The 25,548-nt window shown below is 40.6% G+C and overlaps 1 protein-coding gene across 2 annotated transcripts in view; it reads left to right on the forward strand.

The window, feature by feature from the left end:
* The window catches only part of TMEM181 (transmembrane protein 181), a 211,671-nt gene that overhangs the window by 137,444 nt on the left and 48,679 nt on the right, over positions 1–25,548 (forward strand). For both annotated transcript variants that reach the window (XM_063443394.1, XM_063443395.1), the window contains exons 7-10: positions 999–1,079; positions 1,320–1,419; positions 18,579–18,709; positions 24,286–24,377. In XM_063443394.1, the coding sequence (XP_063299464.1) occupies positions 999–1,079; positions 1,320–1,419; positions 18,579–18,709; positions 24,286–24,377 (404 nt within the window). The remainder of the gene's footprint in view (positions 1–998; positions 1,080–1,319; positions 1,420–18,578; positions 18,710–24,285; positions 24,378–25,548) is intronic.

The raw sequence follows: 25,548 nt of genomic DNA on the forward strand, positions 1-25,548 counted from the left end.
AATAACTTTGATAATGTGTAATTTGGTCTGCACATGAGATATTATCCTCTTCTTCTGATTAGTGCCATGTTGATGGGCTATTACCAGTACTGAAGACATACAGCACTGCAGTCCATTGCTGGTTTCTGGTCATTGTTCCTTCTAAACCACAACCCATGTCATGGTTTAAGAAAAACTGTGCTTAAACAGTGTCCATTACTAAGGGAAATGCAAAGTTCATTCCAAAATACAAAGTCTTCCTTAGGCACAGAAACTTATGTTTCCACAACAATCTCAAAGTCCATCTTGAAATATGTAAGTGATGCTCCCAATGCTCTTCAGAAATGTCACCTACTTCTACAGAGATAAAAATCGAAAAAAAGGGTTAGTCCACACACAACTGTTTTATATTTGCATGAAAGTTCAAAACTTGGTGTGGAAAATGCTATTAAAATGGCAGTCTGTAAAACGTAAAAGTACAGACTGTTCATATTGATCTGGAAAGTCCTGCAGAACAACAACTTTAGTTGAAATGTCCTCCAGACCTCTCAACAGACAATTGAAGGCAACATTTCTATACATCAAAATTGTTTTCTGGAAGTTTTATCTGATGTTCTTATCTTGGGTGTTCAGAGAATATATGTAAGATTTTCCCATCTCACAATATACACTTTCCCCTTCCCCCCCCCCCCCCCACCCCGCACCATTCTCTCTCTCTCTCTCTCTCTCTCTCTCTCTCTCTCTCTCTCTCTCTCTCGCTTAGAAGTATTTTCTGGAAGTTTGTATCTGTGTGGCAATGTCTGTATCCGTGATTGTGTCTGTATGTGTGCCAGAGTTTTTGTATCTGCATGTGTGTCTGTGAATCTGTATGTGTGGCAGTGCAGTTTCTCAAAAACTGCAATGTTTTACATTGTGAGGTTAAGAGGATCTGGTTGCTTTATATTTGAATTGTTGTCCTTTTATAAAAGTGAAGAAACAAATAAGTATATGGATTAACACTTCTTAATTTTTATTTTTAGTGGAAAACCTACAACCCAACATTTTCGCAAGTTGAAATCTGGTTTCGCTTTGTATTTGTTGTGCTCACATTCATGGTGACAGTAAGTACACGAGCTTGTGTATTTAACATTTTTACCCTCTGTAGATTTGAATAAACATTTTCATGGTCATAAAAGCAGAGTAAACCAGTCAATGCATAGATTGCTGGGGGAGAAGGGAGTATTGTATATAATATTTTATAAATAACACCCTATCCTCGGTGTGTATAATTACACATTTATAGTTTTGTTAACTGGGTAATGGCAACAAATTAAATGACCTATTCCATATATTATTTGCAGTGTCTATTTGCACATTCCTTAAGAAAATTTTCCATGAGAGACTGGGGAATTGAGCAAAAGTGGATGTCTGTGCTTTTACCTCTGTTGCTTCTTTACAATGGTATGTAGGATTTATTTATATATCTTTTTAATTTAATCTGTTTGATGTCTAATTGTGAATCTTAACATGGAAAAAGCTTTGTTCCATGAATAATTAAAAAATAACATTATTTTCTTTTATGTGTTCTTATAGTATTTTTAGCTGTTAATAGAAGTAGTGTGTGCTATAGTAGGTTTTTGATGTCGCAAGTATTTATTTTATATTGTGATTTGTCAGCAAATGGCCACAAATGCAGTATTTGCAACATATATTTAGAAAAAAAACAAAATATACAAAATATAGGTTGCGCCAATATAAAGTCCAATTAGTCCACAATTGATGGAGTCTGTGCTCAACTGGCAATGGTCCAGACTTCAAATGGTAGGAGTATATCAAATTGAAGCAGAAAATAACCAGTGATGGTGCAGAGCGTATGGAACTATGTGAAATAGGTGCAGGACGTACAACAGTAATGTATATGGTATATCACTCACATTTGAGAAAGCTATAAGACCAGCTCTGAGTTTAGAAGCATGCAGCAGTACAATCCCCACTGATGGATATGTAGATCTGGGGGTTGGTCTCTCAATATGTGGTTTAAAATATAAAAGATAAAAATGGCAAACAAAAGTGCTCAGTGTAATCAATATAATGGTTGTAAAAGTAAGAATATTCTACTCACATGTAATGGAGCAGTAGATCCTGCTCAGATGGTAGCGCTTCGGTGGTATAATCCCCACCAGGGATAGTAGTGAATGCCAAATATACTTAATGCTTTAAAAACAAAAGGTAAAACACTTACACTTGAGAAAGCCCCCCAGTTGGCAAAAAGCGTTGTGTTTTAACGTTTGCTTTTAAAGCATTAATATAGAAAATTTTCTCCATACTTACCGTAATTTTCTTTTCCTGGCTATAATTCATGGCAGCATCACTAATGGGTTAGCTCCGCCCCTAACATGAACAGGACAGGAAACAATCAATCAATTAATCAACCAGACTATAGGTATAAAAGGTCCCTCCTCCTTCCACCCCACAGTCTAGTATAAAGCTTAAAAAAAATTATTGGGAGGGTCGCTGATGCTGCCATGAATTATAGCCAGGAAAAGAAAATTACGGTAAGTATGGAGAACATTTTCTATAATCCTGGCCATTCATGGCAGCATCACTAATGGGTAATACCCAAGCTCCGTAATCAAGGGAGGGTAAATAAAAAACGAGACTGCAATATCATGCTGCAAAGGAGAATTTATTCACGATAGATTCACTGAGGACAAAACCCCTCTACCGAAGGATGATGAGGAAGGGACCACATCCAGTTTGTAATGTTTGATGAAAGTTACCGGTGACGACCAGGTGGCTGCCCTGCATATGTCATCAGAAGGAACCTCTGCCCAATTAGCCCAGGAGGTGGCCAATGCTCTCGTAGAGTGTGTCTTTATCTTTTCCGGAAGAGATATTTTCTTTAGTTTATATGCCATAATGATGGTATTAGAAACCCAACGCCTTAAAGTAGCTGTTGATGCCGCCTCCCCTTGTCTGTATCCTGACGGGATAATAAACAATTGCTCCGATTTTCTAAACTTGTTTGAGACCTCAATATATTTCATGACACACTCCCTCACATCCAACTGATGGAGCTTAGCTTCTTCCGCAGAAGAGGGGTTCTGGAAAAAGGAAGGTAGAACCACTTGTTGAGCCAAATGAAAACTAGAAACCACCTTTGGTAGGAATTCCATTTTAGGTCTTAGGATAATTCTATCATGAAAGACCTGAACGTGGTCAGAATCACTGGAGAAGGCTTGAATCTCCGACATTCTTTTTGCTGTCGTGATTGCCACCAAGAACGAAGTCTTGTACGTCAGATTAATAATACCAAACTCATCCAACGGAGCAAAGGGGGTTTCTGACAACACATCCAGTACCAAAGGAAGATCCCAAGGAGGAGCATAGTTTCTAGAGGGAGGTCTTATGCGTATAGCTGCCTTAAAGAACCTCGCAATGATGGGGTCTAATGCCCAGGAGGTGTTACATAGGGCTGATGACTGCACCTTCAGAGTGCTTAAGCTTAAGCCCTTTTCTAAACCTTCGTTGAGGAACTCCAGAACATCCAAATTCGAAGGCTGTAGGAAATTCTTGGACTTATTATTCGCCCATTCACGGATCCACACTAATCTCATACCCATCTCATGTTCCTCTAAATCCTCCTTCAATACTGCCCTCTGGAACGCACGCTCTGTTTGCAATATAACTAAATCCACTGCTGTCCATGACTTCTTCATCTCTCGTTCTATAGATTTACTAGCCATAACAGAAACCTGGCTCTCCCCCTCTGACACTGCCACCCCTGCATCTTTGTCCTTCGGTGGTCTCCAACTTACCCACAACCCAAGAAACTCTGAATGTAAAGGTGGTGGTGTTGGGTTTCTCCTCTCCCCTCACTGCTCTTTTAAACCTCTTCCCACCCCCCCTTCTCTCTCTTTCCCATCATTTGAAATACACTCAATTCGCCTTTTCAAACCCTTCTCTGCTAACATTGCTGTTATTTACCGCCCCCCTGGTTCCCCTCTTCTCTTCCTTGACCACTTTGCTGCCTGGCTACCCTATTTCCTCTCTTCTAACATTCCATCCCTAATTCTCGGGGACTTCAATATTCCTATAAACCCACCTTTGACCTCTGCAGCCACCAAACTACTTTCCATGACTTCCTCCCTCGGGCTATCGCAGTGGGCAGATTCTCCCACCCATGTAGCTGGCAATACCCTTGACCTAATCTTCACTTATGCATGTACAGTATCTAATATCTGCAACACTCCATATCCACTCTCTGATCACCACCTCTTATCATTTGCTCTCACATACCCCCTCACCCAAAAACCTCAGCCTAACCCCCCTCAACTCAGGAGGGACCTTAATTCTCTTGATCTCCAACAGTTGTCAGCTGACATTGATTCACAACTGCTGTCCATCCCTTCCCTCTCCTGTCCTTCACAGGCCATCTCCATATATAACTCTACTCTTACATCTGCCTTGAACACTGCAGCGCCACTCCAAACAAGCACCTCGAGGAGGACCCGCCCCCAACCATGGCATACTAAATCAACGCGCTACCTGCAAAGATGCTCCCGTTGTGCTGAACGCTCCTGGAGGAAGTCTCGTACACAATCAGACTTTCTCCATTATAGATTCATATTGTGTTCATACAGTGCAGCCCTTGCCCTTGCCAAACAGTCCTATTTTTCCACTCTCATTAGTTCATGTTCCCGCAACCCCAGGCGTCTCTTTCACACCTTTAATTCTCTTCTTCGCCCTGCTGTGGCCACCCCCAAAACTAACCTTACTGCTGATAACTTCGCATGTTACTTCACTGACAAGACTGAACAGCTAAGGAAAGAATTCTCCCCTCCTTGCCTTTCTGTTTCTCAATCACACATAGATCATGCCTTTCCTACCCTTCAGACATTCTCCCCAGCTACTGACCAAGAGGTGGCTGCTCTTCTTTGCTCCTCTCGCCCCACCACTTGCCCGCTCGATCCTGTCCCATCTCACCTTATTAGATCTCTCTCCACTTGTCTCGTGCCTTCTCTAACACACATCTTCAACTGCTCGCTCTCCTCTGGCATCGTCCCTGCTGACCTTAAACATGCCACTGTAGTACCTATACTAAAAAAACCATCCCTCGACCCATCCACCCCCTCTAACTACCGTCCCATATCCCTGCTCCCTTTTTCCTCAAAGCTTCTGGAAAGACTTGTCTTCACCCGTGTGTCTCATTTCCTCAATTCCAACTCTCTCCTTGACCCTCTTCAATCTGGCTTCCGCCCTCTCCACTCTACAGAGACTGCCCTTATCAAAGTTACTAACGACCTAATCGCAGCTAAATCCAAAGGCCACTACTCCATACTAATTCTTCTTGACCTCTCAGCGGCCTTTGACACCGTTGATCATGCTCTCCTTCTTCAAACTCTTCAATCGCTTGGTCTCTGTGACTCTGTCCTCTCATGGTTTTCCTCTTATCTCTCCCAACGCTCATTCAGTGTCTCCTTTTCTAATGATACCTCCTCCCCTTGCCCTGTCTCAGTTGGAGTTCCCCAAGGCTCCGTCCTTGGTCCCCTTCTATTTTCTCTTTATACTGCCTCTCTTGGCAAACTTATTACCTCTTTTGGATTTCACTACCACCTGTACGCTGATGACACCCAGCTATATCTCTCCTCCCCGGACCTCTCCCCTGCCGTCCTGCAACGTGTCACTGCTTGCCTTTCTTCCATCTCTGACTGGATGTCCTCCCGCTTTCTGAAACTCAATCTCTCAAAAACTGAGCTCCTTGTCTTTCCTCCTCCTAATACTGATCCTCCTCTTTCGCTCTCCCTCCAAGTTTGTGGTACCAACATCAGTCCATCCTTGCAAGCGCGCTGTCTTGGCGTCATACTTGACTCTGGTCTCACCTTTGAGCCTCACATCCAGCATGTTGCCAAATCCTGTAGATTCCATCTTAAAAACATAGCCCGCATCCGCCCCTTTCTTGCACCAGATACTACCAAGGAGCTTGTCCATGCTCTAGTAATTTCCCGCATGGATTATTGTAACCCTCTCCTGATTGGTCTCCCCAATAGCCGTACTGCACCCTTACAGTCCGTAATGAATGCTGCTGCTAGATTGATTTTCCTCTCTAGTCGTTTCTCTCACACCTCACCCCTCTGCCAGTCCTTACATTGGCTTCCTGTATGCTATAGGAGTCAATTCAAGGTACTAACTCACACCTATAAAGCACTGAACAACTCTAGCCCCTCTTATATCTCCTCACAGATCCATAGGTATGTCCCTTCTCGGTCTCTCCGTTCTGCCCGTGACCACCTCCTGTCCGTTGTCCGCACTCGTACGGCCAACTCGCGCTTGCAGGACTTCTCGCGGGCGGCTCCCTTCCTATGGAATAGCCTGCCTACCGCCATCAGACTCTCCCCTAGTCTTGCATCTTTTAAGAAGTGCCTTAAAACCCATCTCTTTAGGAAAGCTTATGGCCTCCAAGACTAACCCTTACCTCACATACCTGTCTCTTGCCCTCTCCAAAAGGGCAGCCCACCTTATTTGATTGTAAATTCCTGTCCTAATGTGTTTTACACCCCACCTCCTATAGAATGTAAGCTCGTTTGAGCAGGGTCCTCTTCAACCTATTGTTCCTGTAAGTTTATTTGTAACTGTCCTATTTATAGTTAAATCCCCCTCTCATAATATTGTAAAGCGCTACGGAATCTGTTGGCGCTATATAAATGGCAATAATAAATAAATAATAAATAAATAAAAATCACATCCAATATCCTGTGGTACCATGCAGATGTAGAACTTTTTCTGGATTTCAGCAAAGTATTCACCATAGGCTCTGGTACTCCTTGCTCTAAAAGTCTCTGCTTTTCAAGAGCCATGCCGCCAAGTTCCATTGGTTCGGATTGGGAGGCACCGCTGGACCTTGTATCAACAGGTCCATTCTTAGAGGAAGAGGCCTTGGAGGACCCACGCACATCTTGTTCAAGAGGGGGAACCATGGTCTTCTCGGCCAACTCGGAAGTATAGCAATCACTGTCTTCTTTTCCTTCCGAATTTTCCTCAACAACCTGTGAATCATAGGCAGGGGAGGGAATGCATACCCCAGATCGAAGTCCCAATGATGGGAAAAGGCATCTTGTCCTGCTAACTGATATTCTGCCTTCAGAGAAAAAAACTTCGGGACTTGAGCATTCCGATACGAAGCCATCAAATCGACCTGGGGTGTGCCCCACCTTGATGCTATCTGTTGAAAACCTCTGGGTTTAATTGCCATTCTCCCGAAATAATTTTTGTTCTGCTCAAATAGTCTGCTAGAACATTTTCTTTCCCAGGTAGATATACTGCTTTCAGGCCCTGCAATTTGTCTTGAGCAAATTCCATCAATGGAGCTATTTCTCGTAACAGCGCCTTGCTTTTGGTTCCGCCTTGTCTGTTTACATATGAGGCCACTGCTCTGTTGTCCGTCTGGACCTTCACCCAAGAATTCGATATTACGTGTTGAAACCCTTGCAGGGCATATAAAATTGCTCTCAGTTCCCTTAGGTTTGAGTGCAGCTTGCAGCTTGCGCAGCTTGCTTGCTTGAGTCCAGGATCCTTGAATCCAATCCCTTTCTAAGTGTGCACCCCAACCACCTATACTTGCGTCTGTCGTTACCGTGATCCAAGTTGGATCCTCCAGGGGAAACCCCACAGAAAGGTTTTTTGTATTCTCCCACCAAGTCAGGTCGTCTAATGTTCTTTGAGAAACAGGAATGTTTCGATCCCAGTTTTCCTCTTGCGTCATGAATTCTTGCAGAAACTGCGACTGGATCGGGCGCATCTTCCACTGTGCCCATTTCACCAGGCCTATAGTTGATGTAAGGGAACCTATAAGGCTCATAAATTCCCGTGCCGTAATGCCACTCTTGTAGTGAAGATTTCTTATCTTTGTCTGAATCCTCTCCATTCTTTCCACTGATAGATTCACTTGCCCGATTACTGTATCTATGGTAGCCCCCAGGAATATAATCTTCTGAGAGGGAACCATCATACTCTTCTCCAAGTTTAGTTTCCACCCATGTTTTACGAGTATATTCACGACCCAATTGGTGTGGAGTGCTACCGTCTGGCTGGATGGTCCTATAATCAGAAAATCGTCCAAGTAATGGTATATCTCTATCCCTTTCTTCCTGATTACTGCGACTAATGCGATAAGCACCTTTGAGAATGCTCTCGGAGCCAGGCTTAATCCGAATGGGAGACCCCGGAACTGGTAGTGACTTCCAAAAACACAAAACCTGAGGAACTTCCGATGCCCCATGTTGATTGGGATCTGGTGGTACGCATCTTTTAGGTCGATTTGATGTCATCCAATCCCCCGCACTGATGTTTGGAATAATCGTTGCAATAGATTCCATCTTGAATGATTTTCTTTTTAGTGTTAAATTCAACTTCTTTAAGTCCAGGATAAGCCTCCACTTCTTTTGAGGTTTTGGGGCTAGAAAAACAGTAGAATAGTGACCCTTCTTCTTTTCTCTTTTTGGGACGCATTCTATTACTTGATCTTTCAGGAGTTTTGAGATGCAATCTTTCATGGCTTTCTCCTTTTCTCCTTTTGCTACCCGCGACTGGGTAAAGACATTTTTTGTTGGCATGGTCTCGAACTCTAACCTGTATCCTTTTTCCAATATTGAAAGGACCCAGGCGTCCGTCACACTTCTGACCCAGACAGGATAAAAAAGATGTAGTCTTCCCCCTGTAATCCCTGGCTGGGCCGGCACACGTTCAGAAATTTTTACCTTGTCTAGTTCCTCTTCCTCTGGAAGATTTTTGCTGGGTGTTTCTCCAGTGTGGTCTGGAATATTCTTTCCCTGGTTTATATGCTAAACTTTCTCGAAAGGCCCGGTCTTTATATCGCCTATCTTTCCATGTTGTAGAGCCGTATTTTCTGACTTGAGGAAGAAACGCTTTCTTCCCATCTGCAGCCTTATGTATCGCTTCATCCAACACCTTCCCAAACAGGAGATCCCCTTGAAAAGGAAGTGCGCACAGGGATGCTTTTGAAGCGTAGTCTGCCCCCCAAGAATGTAGCCATAAAGCTCTTCTTGCTGCTACAGAGAGGCCCATGCTCTTTGCCACCATTCTGGTAACATCCAGAGATGCTTCTGAGCAAAATTCAGTTGCCAGCTTCATATCTCTCATTCCTTCCAGTAGATGCTCTCTGCGAACTCCTTTAGAGATATCTTCTTCTAAGTTGTCTAGCCATACCTTAAAAGGTCTTGTTAATGTTGTTAATGCTACTGCTGGATGTAGTGCTGATCCTAAAGCCAGGTACGACTTTATCAGGCTGGCATCTAGCCTTTTTTCCATAGGTTCTTTCAAATAAGCCATGGAGTCAATAGGAAGGGCTGTCTTTTTTTGCCATATGAATGACTGCGGCATCAATCTTGGGAACAGAATTCCAGGTTTTGCAGTCTTCCTTAGCGTAAGGATACAATCTAAACACCTTACTTTTCAGTGTTGCTTTTCTTTCTGGTTTTTGCCATTCTTGAGAAATTATCTCTTTTATGGTAGCGTGTACTGGGAAAGTAGGTCTATTGGCTCTCAAATCCTCAAAATATCTATCAGATTCCTTTATTTCAGCTTCTTCCTCTGGGAATCTCAGGGTCTCTCTGATTATGTTGATCAATTTGTCAACTGCTCTAGAATCCAGACTTCTTGAAGCATTATCAGCTTCACCCTCTTCATCTGACATATCCTCCATCTCCATATTATCACTGGACTCCGAGGAGATTTCTTCTCTTCTCAGGCGTTTAGATGAGGACATCTTGCTTGTGGTTTTAAACCCTTCTGCGATCGCCTCTGCAATCCATTTTTTCAATTCTGTCTGTGGAGACTTTCTTCTCTCCCTTCCTTCAGCGGCTTCAGTCAGACAATCTAGACATAAGTTACGTCCACTAGGCGCAACTTGATTGCAGTTCACACACCTATTCGTTTTCTCTTTATGTTTTCTAGGTGAATCCTCTTGTGGATTGCTCGGGCTGTAAAAACAAGAGCCATATTTATAATCGTATATTTTTGGCCCATAGTGGCACTCTTTTAACCCCCTCCCATACGGGATAACTTATATATATGAGGCTCACCTATGTTTTCTAGACACCGATCTTGAGGCAGAGTGAGAAGCCATCTATTTAACAAAAAAAAATTATTTTTTGTTATCCTAATATACTTGACAACTAAGTCACCAAAGAAAAAACTTTATTTTTTCAAGAAAAAGAATCTGTTACCTTGCTTCAGCAGAAATCAGTCTAGGGCAGCCTTAAACACACCAAAACAGTTCCCAAACATCAGCCAGGGCATTGGGAACATTCAAAAAACGCTTATTTATGTTTTCCCGGTTTTTTGAATTTTGGCGCGATATCGCTTTAAGAGCCCCGGCAGATCGCGCATGCGCAATAGTGATTTCCCGACGCTAGCCTTCCGAACCCGGAAGTGGGTGCAGATCTAGCTCCCCTGAGCGAGCTGCCATAGAAGCAACTTACTACTCCAGGGGAACACAAGCCACACCAGATATTGATCCCAGGCACCAGCCTGAGACAGGAGAATAAGTTAACAGACCAAACACTACACTGAAAATCCCTGTATTTAGGGTAAGATTAATTCGGTCACTTACCCAGCTTCTCCTCTGTCACAATTCTGAGGGGGGGTTATTGATGCTTAAGGGGGAATTTTTAAGGATACACCGACCCCACATCATTTAATCTTTATACACCCCTTCCATTTAAAGAGGTACATATACTAAAATGTACCCTAACTCAGTTAGTCCTGCTCTTGCAGGCTGATTACTGAGTTCTTCAGATAAAGAGAGGCTGAACTTTATCTGGAAGGAACCCGTGGTAAACATGGGAAGGTGGCCTCAAAAATAAAAATTTAAAGGTATAATTCCTGTTTGTCCTGCTAAGGACAGAAAAAAAGACTGTGGGGTGGAAGGAGGAGGGACCTTTTATACCTATAGTCTGGTTGATTAATTGATTGATTGTTTCCTGTCCTGTTCATGTTAGGGGCGGAGCTAACCCATTAGTGATGCTGCCATGAATGGCCAGGAAAGTATATTTGGTATTCACTACTAGTTGTGTTTGTCCATTTATTAAGCTTTCTATGCTTTTAGCTGCTTTTATTATTTTGTTTAACTTCTGTTCCTGGCACTAAAACCATACCGAATAAGGAAACTTTGGATACCACTCCTTGGAGAATCTACTTAACATCATATCCGGGGTGGGGATTATACCACCCAAGCACTGATATCTACCATCAGGATCTACTGCTCCATCACATTTGAGTAGAATATTGTTACTTTTACAACCTTCATTATATTGATTACAGTGAGCACTATTGTTTGCCATAAAGATAATAAGGGTGGGGACCTACTGTCCTTTCTTCATAAATAAAATGCTCCATTTCTTTTATCAATTTTGTAGCTCGAATCCTTCTTTAAAACAAGTTAAGGTTAAAAAAATTAAACCTTTATCTGGAAATCTATTCATAAACAGGGCTATACATAGGACACGAGGTCACACATTTAGACTGGAAGAAAGGAGATTTCATCTAAGGCAAAGAAAAGGTTTTTTATACAGGAAGAGCAATAAGGATATGGAATTCTCTGCCTGAAGAGGTGGTTTTGTCAAAGTCACTACAGATGTTTAACCCATTAAGGACCAAACTTCTGGAATAAAAGGGAATCATGACATGTCACACATGTCATGTGTCCTTAAGGGGTTAAACTGCAATTGGATATATACGTACAAAAGCATAACAACATACAGGGATATAATTTCTAATTAGAGGGGTAATAGCTGCTTGATCAAAGGAGACATCTGACTGCTATTTTGGGGTCAAGAAGGAATTTTTTCCTAGTTTGTGGCAATATTGGAAGCGCTTCAGACTAGGTTTTTTGCCTTCTTTTGGATCAACAGCAACAACATATGTGAGGAAGGCTGAACTTGATGGACGCAAGTCTCTTTTCAGCTATGAAACTATGTAACTAAGTGCCCAAAATTGCACAGCATATTCAAAGTGTGGTCTTTCCAGCGATTTATAAAGAGGCAAAATTATATTTTCATCCCGAGAATTTATGCCCCTAATTTTACATGACAAAACCTTACTGGCCTTAGCAACTGCAGAGTGACATTGCATATTGCTGCCTAATTTGTTGTCTATAACAATTCCCAAATTCTTCTTGTGTGTGGTTATCCCTAATTCACTACCATTTAGGGTGTAAGTTGCTTGTGCATTCTTGACCCCGAAGTGCATAACTTTGCATTTCTCTACATTAAATTTCATCTGCCGTTTTAGTGCCCAGTCCCCCAATCTATCCAAATCCCTCTGCAGCAAAGCAATATCCTGCTCACATTTTATTACTTTACAGAGTTTGTGTCATCTGCAAACACTGATACATGGCTTTCAATGCCCATTTCAAGATCATTTATAAATATGTTAAAAAGAAGCGGTCCTAAAACAGAACCCTGAGGGACACCACTTACCACTTTTGTCCAGCCTGATAATTTGCCGTTTTCTGAAAATATTACCTGAACTCATTCTTTAGGACCTTCCATTTTCCTCTGACTTTGTCATTGGTACCAATATATGGACCATGACAGCTGGGTCATCCCCAGCCCCTCCCAATAATCCCTCCACTCTGTCGGCAACATGCTGGACCCGAGCACCCGGGAGACAGCAAACTGTCCGGTTGAGACGATCAGAGCGGCAGATTACCCTATCTACTCTCTTAATAATAGAGTCCCCTACCATCACAACCTGTATAGCCTTCCTTACCCTCTCAACCCCACCCGTACTAGAGGGGCTGTTCCCAGGGCTGTTAGAAGGAACAGCTTCCTGCAGTACAGCTACTCTTGAGCTGATGCTCCCAACATCTTCACTCAAACAGAACGAGCTAAACCTTTCCTCTGCCCTCCCCTCCCCCCCTGCTTCTCACACCACTGTTACCCAGCTATGTGCCTGTTCCCCATATGTCTTATCTCCTCCCTCTCCACTACCTGTCCCCACTAAACTCTGCTCTGTGAGCAGCAGACTGCTCTCAAGATTGTCAAATCTCCCTCAGTGTTACAATTTCCCTCTCCAGATCTCTAATCTGAGCTTCCAGAAAAGCCACTCGCTCACACCCACCACATAGGTATGGACCCTGGACAGATTCATCCAGGCATGCATACATGCAGCATGATGTGCACTGACTAAAACTCGCAATCTTGCTAGCACTCATACCCAGTTACCAAAAACACAAGTGAGCAAAACAATATTAACCCTCTTGGTTTAAACTCGCTTATACTTTAAAAACTCTTGTTGTTTTAACTCCTACTTAAAAGACTACTTTAAATAGCCTACTTTAAAGCAAACTCCAGTGAGCAAGCTCTGTGAGTCAGTGAGTTTATATTGGCAATACAAATCCCTCAGAGGTGGAAATTAAGGGGCACTCCCCCTAATTAGCTCAGCAGCACCCCCCACAAGGAGGGTAATATAAACAACAAGAGAGGGGGGAAAAAAAGAGGGAAAAAGTTTATAAAAAAATAAAGCGTAATAAATGGACAAACACAACTAGTAGTGAATACCAAATATACTTTAATGCTTTAATAGCAAACATTAAAACACAACGCGTTTTTGCCAACTGGGGGGCTTTCTCAAGTGTAAACTTGATAAAGCCCTCCAGTTGGTGAAGCGCGTTGTTTTAACTTTTGTTTTTAAAGCATTAAAGTATATTTGGCATTCACTACTATCCCTGGTCGGAATTATACCACCCAAGCGCTACCTTCTAAGCAGGATCTACTGCTTTACATGTGAGTAGAATATTCTTACTTTTACAACCATCATTATATTGATTACAGTGAGCACTGTTGTTTGCCATTTTTATCTTTTATATATCAAACCACACATTGAGGGATCAGCCCCGAGATCTATATATCCATTAGTGGGGATTGTACCGGTGCATGCTACTAAACTCAGAGCTGGTCTTATAGCTGTCTTAAATTAAGTGTTCTTGCATAGCAAGACCACTTAATGTTATCTCACATATATTATTAGTAGTAGTAGTAGCCAAATGTACCACCCTAACTCCTCCCACAGTTTTTACACTACATATACAGTAATATACCGAAACGTTCGGATTGTTCACGATTGGTTTGCTATCACTAGAGTGGGAGCTGCCAAAAGCTGAAAAATCAGGACATGATTTCTAAACTGCCACCACGCCCTCATTTTCAAGCCCACCTACACAAATCTTATATCAAAATGTTCAGCTATCCCTGCTGCCACTAAACATGTCTACGGCTAAGCCATAGTCCTGATAGTTTTGACAATATGACCGTTTGTTTGCAACTCACGCCGTCCATTGACATTCATTGAAACTCCACTCTAGCCACCTAAAATAAGAAGGGCAATATCTAAACTGTGACTGTGCCTTCGTTTTTAAAATTACATACTATGCATCAAAATGTAGGTCTGGGTCTTGTGATTCTCACAATATAAAGCTCTCCACTGTAGGATTTGTATTTTTTAAAATACGACCGTTTGAAGATGGCAACCGCCAGTGAAGTGAGCAATTTGGAGCAGTTTGTTTTTAACCGCTCTTCTCTGCCCTATTTGAAATCTATTAGTTCCTGTTGGTGGAATGTTTGAGTGATTTGAAATGGCTGCTGCAGAAACCCTGTGTGACAAGGCTGCAAATATGAAGATGCTGTTATATATGTATTAATAAAGTGAGTACTTCGTTATACAGGAATTATTGACTGATTTGTACAAAACATCACAGTGGCAGCAGGCATAGCTGAACGTTTTGATATAAATTGGTACATTTATATCCCTACATGGCAAGACCACTTACTATTATCTCACATATATATTATTATTATTCTTATTGAGCAATTTGGAGCAGTTTGTTCTTCTCTTCTCTGCCCTTGCTGTAGAGTGAGTGAACCACACTCCAACCTTTCCACAGTTACTCAAGCCACTCCACCCAGTTACTCCGCCCACTCCAGTTGTAGACTACTGGTGGAGGCAAGAACACTTCACACAATTTCCCCAGAAATTGTAGCTTTTCTAGTTATTATTATTATTATTATTATTATTATTATTATTATTGCCATTTATGTAGCGCTTTACAATATTATGAGAGGGAGGATTTAATTACAAAATTACAAAAAACTTAGAGGAACGATGGGTTGTGCTCAAACGAGCTTACATTCTATAGCAGGTGGGGTTTAAAACACAATAGGACAGGAATTTGCAATCAAATAAGGTGGGAGTGAGGCAGAGGAGGAGGAGGAGGAGAGGAGAGTAGAGTGCTGCCCTTTAGGAGAGAGCAAGAGACAGGTATGTAAGGTAGAGGTTACTCTGGGAAGCCATAAGCTTTCCTAAAGAGATGGGTTTTAAGGCACTTCTTAAATGATTGAAGACTAGGGGAGAGTCTGATGGCGGTAGGCAGGCTATTCCATAGGAAGGGAGCCGCCCGCAAGAAGTCCTGCAAGCGTGAGTTGGCAGTTCAGATGCGAACAACGGACAGGAGGTCACGGGCAGAGCGGAGAGACGGAGAAGGGACATACCTATGGATCTGTGAGGAGATGTAAGAGGGGCTAGAATTGTTCAGTGCTTTTTAGTTGTGAATTAGTAACTTGAATTGACTCCTATAGCATACAGGAAGCCAATGTAATGCCTGACAAAGGGGTGAGTGGTGAGAGAACCGACTAGAGAGAAAAATCAGTCTGGCGACAGTGTTCATTATGGACTGTAGTGATGCAGTACGGCTTTTGGGAAGACCAATCAGGAGAGGGATACAATAATCCATGCGGGAAATTACTAGAGCATGGACTTGGTAGCATCTTGCGTAAGAAAGGGACGTTTTTAAGATGGAATCTACAGGATTTGGCAACATACTAGATGTGAGGCTCAAAGGTGAGGCCAGAATCAAGTATGACGCCAAGACAGCGTGCTTGCAAGGATGGACTTATGTGGATACCACTAACTTGAAATGTGAGTGATATTCCATATACATTATTGTTGTATGTCCTGCACCTAGTTCACATAGTTCCATACGCTCTGCACCATCACTGGTTATTTTCCTGCTTTAATTGCATATACTCCTACCATTTAATGATTGGACGGTTATCAGTTGGTAACAGACTCCGGCAATTGTGAACTAATTGAATCTATATTTTGTATATATTGTTTTCTCTATATCTTTCAGTAAGGGGTTAAGGGTGACCCTTACTATTAGTGTTTGCTGCCTGCTATCACATCTATACTCAGTTGACACTAGAGCACCTATCCTATCTGTGTGTTTTATATAATTAGAAAGCATCATCTGTTCTATTATGACATCATCTGTCATGTACTTGAATGGTCATTCTAAGCACCAGAACATTTTAGATTAGTAATTTTTTATATATATATATAATGTGTGTGTGTGTGTATTTTTTATTTATTTATTCATTTGTGAGAAATACCCTCATGACTGGCCATTAGACAGGCACTTTCTTGGTTCAGTGCTTCTCTTGAAATGCATTCCCTTGGCTTAGTGTGGTGGTTGATGTGCATGCCCTGTAGGACTCCACTGCTTTCCTTTGTGAAGCATTGGATTGGCCTGAGATCATCCATTAGTATGATCTCAGAAGAGGAGTGACTGATGCAGTGAGACCCAGAACTACACTATATAAAGGAATAGTGTGTTTTTTTTTTATTATTCTTTAACAGGGATACTAATTATTTCTAGAAGAGAAACATTGTTAATATATAAGCATATTTATTTATAACGCCATAATGTTCCTTTTACCTTTCATCTGAGGAGAGCTAATGCGTTACACTAAAATATGCAGTGAAGTAATTTGTAGCTAAAGCATATGTCTGCGTCAAACAGGAGGTTTAGCCTGGCACATCATTTCAATCAAATATACTTGCATTTGCTCTCTATATTTAAAGTGAAATTGTCACGACTCACACCATCGTCCAATCAAAATGCGAACTGTCTCAAGTGATTTGACCAGCTTGGGGACTCTTTCCCTAGCATCTGCAAACCTCTTCTTTGACACCGCTTGCAATGTTTTCTAGGGAGTTACCATGGCATACCCAGTTCTTGCTCTGTGGTTGCTATGTTTTTGGAGAGGAGAAGGACCATGTGTCTCTTCTGCTCTCCCTGTCACTTGTTTTTTTTTTTTTTTTTTTATCAGTCTATATGCTGAAGAATTGATTGACAGGTGGGAGAAAGATTTTTATATGGGCTTTTCATTCAATCTGTACATTTTCTAGTACAGTGCACAGATAGATTCTATGTTCTTTAACCCCTTAAGGACCAAAGTTCTGGAATAAAAGGGAATCATGACATGTCACACATGTCATGTGTCCTTAAGAGGCTAAAAATAGCAGCAGTTGCACCTGGCATGACCGGTACTCTTTAACCCCTTAAGACTGGAGGGCGTACTATTGCGTCCTTTTTAAAGTGGCTCTAAACGCCGCAGGGCGTAATAGTACGCCCTCCGTTTTTTTTGTTACTTACCCGGTCGCCGGCGATCGCGGTTGGGGGTCTCCCAGGGAGCCCCCCGCAGCACCTCCGTCCTCTTCAGCCCCCCCGGGCCATGTGAGAGTGAGGTCCTTGCGAGGACCTCACAATCACATGGCCGGGATAGCTGGCTGCAGCAATGCCAGCAGGTGGACTAACTGTAATGACAGTCCCCCTGCTGGCTGGAAATAGAATTAAAATAAGTTAAACAAGTGTAAAAAAAATAAATATATATATATATATATATATATATATATATATATACATACATACATACACTGTCTAGGTGTATTTTAATATTAATATATATATAATTATATATATTAATATCAAATTACACGTAGACTGATACTGATTAAATATATATATATATAATTATTGTTTGTGACCAAATGGCTACTAAAAAAGACTGGACATACCCCATTTGCAATACCTTGGGTCGTCTACTATTGCAAATGGTATGCCATTATGGGTGTAAATTTATTTCCTGGGCTACTATACAGTGTCAAAGGCAACGTAACCAATCTGGCGAATTTAAATTTCAAATGTAACACGCTATATTTGACCCTGTAACTTCCCAAAACACCATAAAACCTGTACATAGGGGGTACTGTTTTACACGTGAGACTTTGCTGAATACAAATGTGTATTTTATTGCAGTAAAAGCAAACAGTATTATGACATTGACAGTTAAAATGTCATGTAGAACTAAAAAAAGAAAAAAAATCTTATTTTCTCCCATTTTTTCATATCAAATTATGTTTCATAGCTAAATATTTAATATTAAATGAAAGCCCTGTTTCCACTGAATAAAATGATATATAATAAGGGGGGGGTGCATTTAATATGAAAGAGGTGAATTACGGTTGGACAGACATATAGCGCAAATGCCAGGTTTTGTTTACATTTTGTTTCGTTCACAACTTGTACATTTGGCTCCGTCCTTAAGGGGTTAAACACTAGAATATAAATAAAAAAAGGTTACTACTGTTTCTGTTGTCCTTTTTATGTGGCTGACAAATGTATGACCGGTTGGAAAACCAGTTGAGTAGGTCTGTGGAAAAAGCCTCTTCAGATGTTTAGATGCTTTATCTTTTTCTTCCAGACCCGTTCTTCCCGCTTACCTTTCTGATAAACAGTTGGTTTCCAGGAATGCTGGACGACCTGTTTCAGTCACTGTTTCTGTGTGCTCTGCTGCTTTTTTGGCTATGTGTTTACCATGGAATTAGGGTGCAGGTATGCTATCTGAACAATGTGTCTTGTATTCAAATTAATAATTAATTAGAAGAAAATGTACAAATCACAAATGCTGCATATCCGATATATTGCTTAGATAATATTTGTCAGCAAAAATGTAAATGTACTCTCTAGGCATCATAACCATTTCCTTTAAAGTGGTTGAGTCTCCTGGCGCTGTGGCTTGATTCATTGTGAAACTGGGTGCGAGTGGTTGGTCAGCTGACACCCTCAGCCAAGTACCATTATTTGCTCCTTGGGCAAATGCTACCTCATTAACGCGAGCATCACAGAGTGGCTGAGCTGCCAGCTGCTGGGGACCCTTGCTTAGCTTTAAAGTAACGGGAAACTCCAGGCACTGTAAGCATTGAGATTAAACAATTAAAGTTCCTCAAGGAGTCCTCTCCAGATAATAGATTTAACAACTTTGCTGCTTGTATTTTAAACCCCAAACTAATTTAGAATGTTAGATTAGTCACTCTTGCAACTTTAAAAGTTCTTTTACAGATCATGCAAGGGCATGTATATACCCATAAAAAGACCAAAATGTTCACATTTGTTATTTATTGCACTACAGTATGGTTTATTATGATTTTAGTAGTAGTACCTAAACAATAACTTACTAAAACCGTTAACTTAATTGCAAAATAAATTACAGAAACATTGAACTGAGTAAATTGTAGATTTTAGTGCTTGTCTTTTGGAAACTTGCCTTTATTGAGAGCTATAAGTTCACTCTTCCTTATCAACTATTTGAAAAACAAAAAAATATAATAAAACGCGCTTTAATGCATACATTCAGAGGGTTATTTCAACAGCCATTACCACATTTTCTTTCAAAAGTAGTCATGGTAGAAGACATATGTATGTGCAGAATTTCTGCTCAAATGCTTCTCTATTTTTAATAGCCATCAAAGTAAATAAAAGTGACATACAAAAGTGTGTGTATGTGTATATACAGTTGTGCTAAAAAGTTTGCATACTCTTGGCGAATTGGTAATATATGTACCATTTTTAAAGAAAACATGAGTGAGCAGGCAACAGATTACTTTTCTTATGGGATTCATATTCAACTGTAGGTTATAACAGAATGGCACAATCGTAAAACAAAGCATTGCAACAAAGGAAAAAAATGACCCCTGCGTTTTTTATACAGTCCCTTAGCATACCCTTAGTTCTTAATACTGTGTGTTGCTCCCTTTAGCATAAATGAAAGCGTGCAGTCTTTTATAATAGTTGTCTATGAGGCCCCATGCCTTTAGAGCTCAACTACCCCCCACCCCCAAAAAACATCAGTGCGCCACCACCATGCTTAATAGTGGGGGTGGTATTCTTTTCACTATGGGCCTTGCTGACCCCTCTTCAAACATAGCGCTTATGGTTGTGACCATAAACTTCTATTTTGGTGTCGTCGCTGTGAGGCATGTCAAAGTGTTGTCAGTTTTTTTTTTTTTTTGTGGCATTGGCGCAGTAAAGGTTTCTTTCTGGCAACTCGACCATGCAGCTAATTTTTTTATTTTTTTTCAAGTATTGTCATATTGTGCTCCTTTAAACAACCACGCGGTCTTTTTCCAGAGAAGCCTGTATTTCTCCTGAGGATACCTGTGGATTTTTCTTTGTATTCCGAAGACGACTTCTGGCAGTTAAAGCGGAAATCTTTCTTGGTCTACCTGATCTTGGCTTGGTATCAAGAGAACGACGAATTCTCTTAATAAGTGATTTGAACAGAACTGGCATTTTCAAGGCTTTGGATAGCTTTTTATATCCTTTTCCATCTTTATAAAGTTTCATTACCTTGTTATGCAGCCTGCTCAGTGCATCCACTTGAGAACTAACAAACTCATTGACTATTTATACAGACACACATTGCAATTTAAAAAAGCCACAGGTGTGGGGGAACTAACCTTTAATTGCCATTTTAACCTGTGTGTGTCTGTAACCAGGCCAAATATTTGATCAGGGCTATTTGTCTCCTTTTTAAATCATAATGATAACAGAAATCAACCAAACAACTATGTGATAATATTATCATTATCCGTCAATGAAAGACAAATATTTTTGCATGATCAGTCATATTTTCAAAATCCATGCCAAAATTTCACAATTTCTGCAAGGGTATGCATACTTTTGAGCACAACTGTATGTATGTATGTATATTAGACACATCACGGGATATTTACCCAAGGGTATTTTGACGTAGCCATTTAACTGACAATCTTTGCTACAAATTTTAGTAAAATTGTATACTTTTGTGGGGCTTTTTTGGTTAGTTATTCCTTTAGTAGCTCAATGTGTGAGTATATGGCAGAGCGCTTAGAAATCCTTTTTAAATTTGTGTAAATATGTATTTAAAGTGCAATTTAGCAAGGGATATGGCTCAGTAGTGTAGCTTTGGAGTCCTTATGTAGGGGGACCCTTTTTGAAGATTCACTTGCTTGTGAGGTGGTAGTTGTATATGTAATAAACATTTGCAAAAGCCCTTTTCCATAGGTGCTATTTGCAGCACTGGTGTCTCTTAAAGCGGCGACGCTACCCCTTGGAATCATAAAATAAATCCTTTCTGTAGCAAATATTTCCAGCTTTATTGGCACATCTTAATTTATATTTTCCAAATATAAAAAAGGAGTGTTGGAGGTGTGGACAGGAAACTGGAACCTATGAACATATTTGGTGGTTTTGCCCTAAAATTAAACTATATTGGCAACAGGTTATAGACTATATAAAATGGGTGTTACCCTTGTCTTTTACCTTATCACCTTCTCCGATATTGCTGGGTTGGCCTAATTCATTTTTAGATATTAATAAGCAGAAACTCCTATGGTTACTTCTAAATGGAGTAAATACTTTGGAAAAAGACAACAATACCGACTATAGTTCAATGGGTAGACAGTCGAGTGATGGAAGAATTATATTGGGGAGCAGAGCATAAAAAACAAAGACACTTTAAAATACAGGAATCCTGGATTATTTATGGGAACTGTGAGAAAAGGGAAGTAGGGGGGCAGCACCCACTAAGTGTAGTGTGAATTCAATAGTAGTTTATAATTTGATAAATTAAAATACAAAAGGCATACCATTAATGAGGCACTATGAAGGAATTTATAAGCACCACAGTTGAAATAGGTTTAAGCGTGAGTTTTTTTTTTTTTTTTATGTGGGTTGGGATCTCTGAGGGAGATCTGCGATCTATAAACTAGGATTTTTTTTTTTTGAAGATCTTCATATACGGCTTGGAATACAATGTGGAGTTAAGTATTTCATTTTTGTTTATCTTTTTTCTTTTATTCATATTTTGGTTATATTTTTGTTATTTCTCTTAGGACATTATGAACTTTACACATGAATAAGATTATTCTCAAGGATGAGTAATATGAAGTGATGAAATGTTATGAATGAATCAAAACTGTATGGTACCCTAAGAGAATATATAAGTGTATAAAATAACAAACATTTCAAATAAAAATAAAAATTATTGTATAATATATTTAAAAAACTGCAAATACAATATTGGTCAAATAAAAATAAAACCATATTAAAATAATAATATATAAAAGGGCTTTTTTTCTGTCATATGGTGCCAGTACCTGTGGGTTTGCCCTTCCCCCTGTGACAAGCACCTGTAAGACCATTAATATGAGCAAATCCCTCCCCCTTGTCCTATGAAGGGCTACTAAGGCAAACCTACCCCACTTCTTTCCTTGTCCTTCCTTGTCCCTGTCGGGGACGGAATGGCATCTGCAGGGAGATGAGAGACACTAGTTGATGGTCTTGGGGATCCAGCCCGATAGCTGCCCGGGTGGTATGCTGAGCGGCCATGTTCCTGCCTCAGCGTTTACGGAGTGAAGATTCTCAAGCTCTCTTATGCCGAGAAGGTTTCCGGCTTCTTCATGGAGGCGGTCCTTGGCACAGGTATAACTTAATCAGCCCTGCACCTGCGCACAGCGGTGGAACGCACGCCCGGGAGGTGATGCGTTCCACCAACAGTTCCAGCGGTGCTATTGTGCATGCGCCAACCGGAACTTTAATAAAAAGAAAAGTTTGAATTTCACCACATATTAAGCTGTGCAGGTACCCACTGACAGCATGGATGCTTGCCAGAAGAGGTACTGTGTCACCAGCTTCTGGTGAATGTTCTGCCTCCACGGATTCAGACCTGTCTAGTTCATCTTCATGTGAAATGCTTGGGTTCCCTCCAGATGAACTACACAAGTTTATGAAGGAAGTAAACCTGATTATGATACCAGACGTATCTGCAAAATCAAAAAAGGGTTTTCCTGTTCAACAGCCGTTCATAGATTTAATTTACAGAGAGTGGAAAAATCCTGAAAAACAAGCTTTTATTTCACGGCATTTTATGGAAAAATTTTAAATCCCGGATGCCGAAAATTTGGGAAGAGTTTCCTAAAGTGGATATACAGGTAGCTCAACTTTCTAAGAAAACCACTATCCCTATAGGGGAAGTTTTGGCAACAAAGAACCCTGTGGACAAAAGAGCTGAGACCTCCTGCAGGTGTAAAGCCTTACTGGCAGGAGCTACGGTAGCCAGAGCTAATGGCTTTTGGCTCAACGCATTGCAGGACATGATTCCAGAAGATCAGGATAAACAAATTACCCGATTGTTTCAGAATTTACGGTTGTCGAATTAATTTTTGATGGATATGACTGTGGATGTTTTAAAGCTGGCATCTAGGATCATGGGTTTATCCTCGGTAGCAAGGCAAGCTTTATGGTTATGATCATGGACGGTTGATACCAGGTCTAAATCGGTCCTTTGTGAGCTTCCCTTGGAATAGAAACAGAAGATCATACCAAGATAGGCCTCGTTATTTTCAAGGGAAAGGGGAAAAATCTAAGTTTTGAACAAAGTGGCAATTTCAAGAGATCTGACAGAGCGGACAGAGTCAAACGTTTCTGACGCCAAAAGAGTGGGAGGAAGAATTCAACGGTTCTACCATACATGGGAAAAGACTACAAGCAATCCATGGATTCTAAATCTAGTACGAAATGGCTACAAAATACCCTTCACGAGAATGCCAAGATCAAATTTTCTTGTTTCCGTTTACCCATCCTCAAAGTCAGAAACCCTACTTTCCCAAACTATTTTACTTTTTCAGAAAGGGGTCATAGAGTTCCAGAACAACAAAAGTTCCAAGGGGTGTATTCAAGACTCTTCCTCGTTCCAAAGCCAGACCACTCTTGTCTTACAGGTGCTTGTCCCAGGGGGAAGGGCAAACCCACAGGTACTGCCACCATATTAAGAAAAAAATAATTTACGGTAAGTAAAAATTTCTGTTTTCAAATAAAATGCATTTAACTCACAATGACTTCCTCAGTCATTAGTACAGCATTAAGGGGTTAAGAAACGTTTAAGTGCTGTGTCTTTACCCTTTCATATCATAAATATTATTATGTAGTAATATCTGCATTCTATTAATGAATCTGTTTTATTCAAGATGCTTCTTTTTATAGTCCTTATTCTCAGCCCCCTACCAAAGGCCTATCATTACTGGATATATTCCTTTTTATCTAATTATTTTCTTTAAATAACGTAGAAACACTTTCTGTCCTTTTTTCAGGCTGAAAGAAAGTGCTTGACATTTTACCTGCCCAAATTTTTCATAGTTGGACTTCTTTGGCTTGCTTCTGTGACCTTGGGAATATGGCAAACGTAAGTATGACTTTGCGGATTTCTTGTGAAAAGGTTACTTTTACTAGAAAGGTTTACATTTTAAATGTATAAATCTTTAGGAGGAATATGTTAATCCTTTAAAGGAAATCTATAGTGTTAGGAATACTGGTCCACCCCTCCCTGTGGCACATAAATGTTTAAAAACCCTTTATTCACATACCTGATTCCAGCGCTGATATCCCTTTGCGCTGGGTTAGCGCTCCTCCTCACTGACCGTTGATGAGGGGGGGGGGACTAATGTGCATGCGTGGCGAGTAAATGCTTTCCTATGGAGATTTCAGTGGATATAGAGCACGAGGATGTCCATCGTCCTGTATAATTCCTGAAGCAACTCTAGTTTCTCAAAAACTGCAATGATTGACATTGCAGGACTAAGGGGGACAGGAACATTACACCCAGACTACTTCAATGAACTGAAGTGTTCTGGGTGCCTATAAGTGTCTTTTTAAAGTGGCACTGTTATGCCAAACTTGCCTATCCCCAATCGCTTCCTCTTCTCTCCCTCTCTCAGGGTCTGTTTTTTGTTTCTTCCTTTCTGATCTAGTTTTATTTAAAACCTAAGACAAAGTAGGGACCTTTTCTTCTGTGAGCTTGCGATGCCTCCTTTCAGTATTCCCGAACGACGTGTCCTATAGACAGGACTACCGAATTTCATTCTAACAGAATGAGAACAGTTTGTCCATTTGTGTTAGGACATCATTAGGTACTTTTATTCCTTTTTGACCCCAAAATAACAGTCAGATGTCTCCTTGGATCAAGCAGCTATTTAGAAATTATATCCTTGTATGTTATGTTTTTGCAAGTATTTATCCAATTGCAGTTTAAACATCTGTATGGACTCTGATAAAACCAGCTCTTCAGGCAGAGCATTCCATATCCTTATTGCTCTTACTGTAAAAAAAACCTTTTCATTGCCTTAGATGAAATCCCCTTTCTTCCATACTAAATGTGTGACTTTGAGTACTATGTATAGCCCTGTTTTGTGAATAGATTTCCAGATAATGGGTTGTACTGGCCCCAAATATATTTATATACTGTTATCATATCCCCTCTGAGGCGCTGTTTTTACAAACTAAAGAGATTTACATATTTATTAGCCTTTCTTTGTAACTAAAATGCTCCATTCTTTTTATCAATCTTGTAGCTTGTC

The sequence above is a fragment of the Pelobates fuscus genome, chromosome 2 (assembly GCF_036172605.1).
Source record: "Pelobates fuscus isolate aPelFus1 chromosome 2, aPelFus1.pri, whole genome shotgun sequence".
Lineage (NCBI taxonomy): Eukaryota > Metazoa > Chordata > Amphibia > Anura > Pelobatidae > Pelobates > Pelobates fuscus.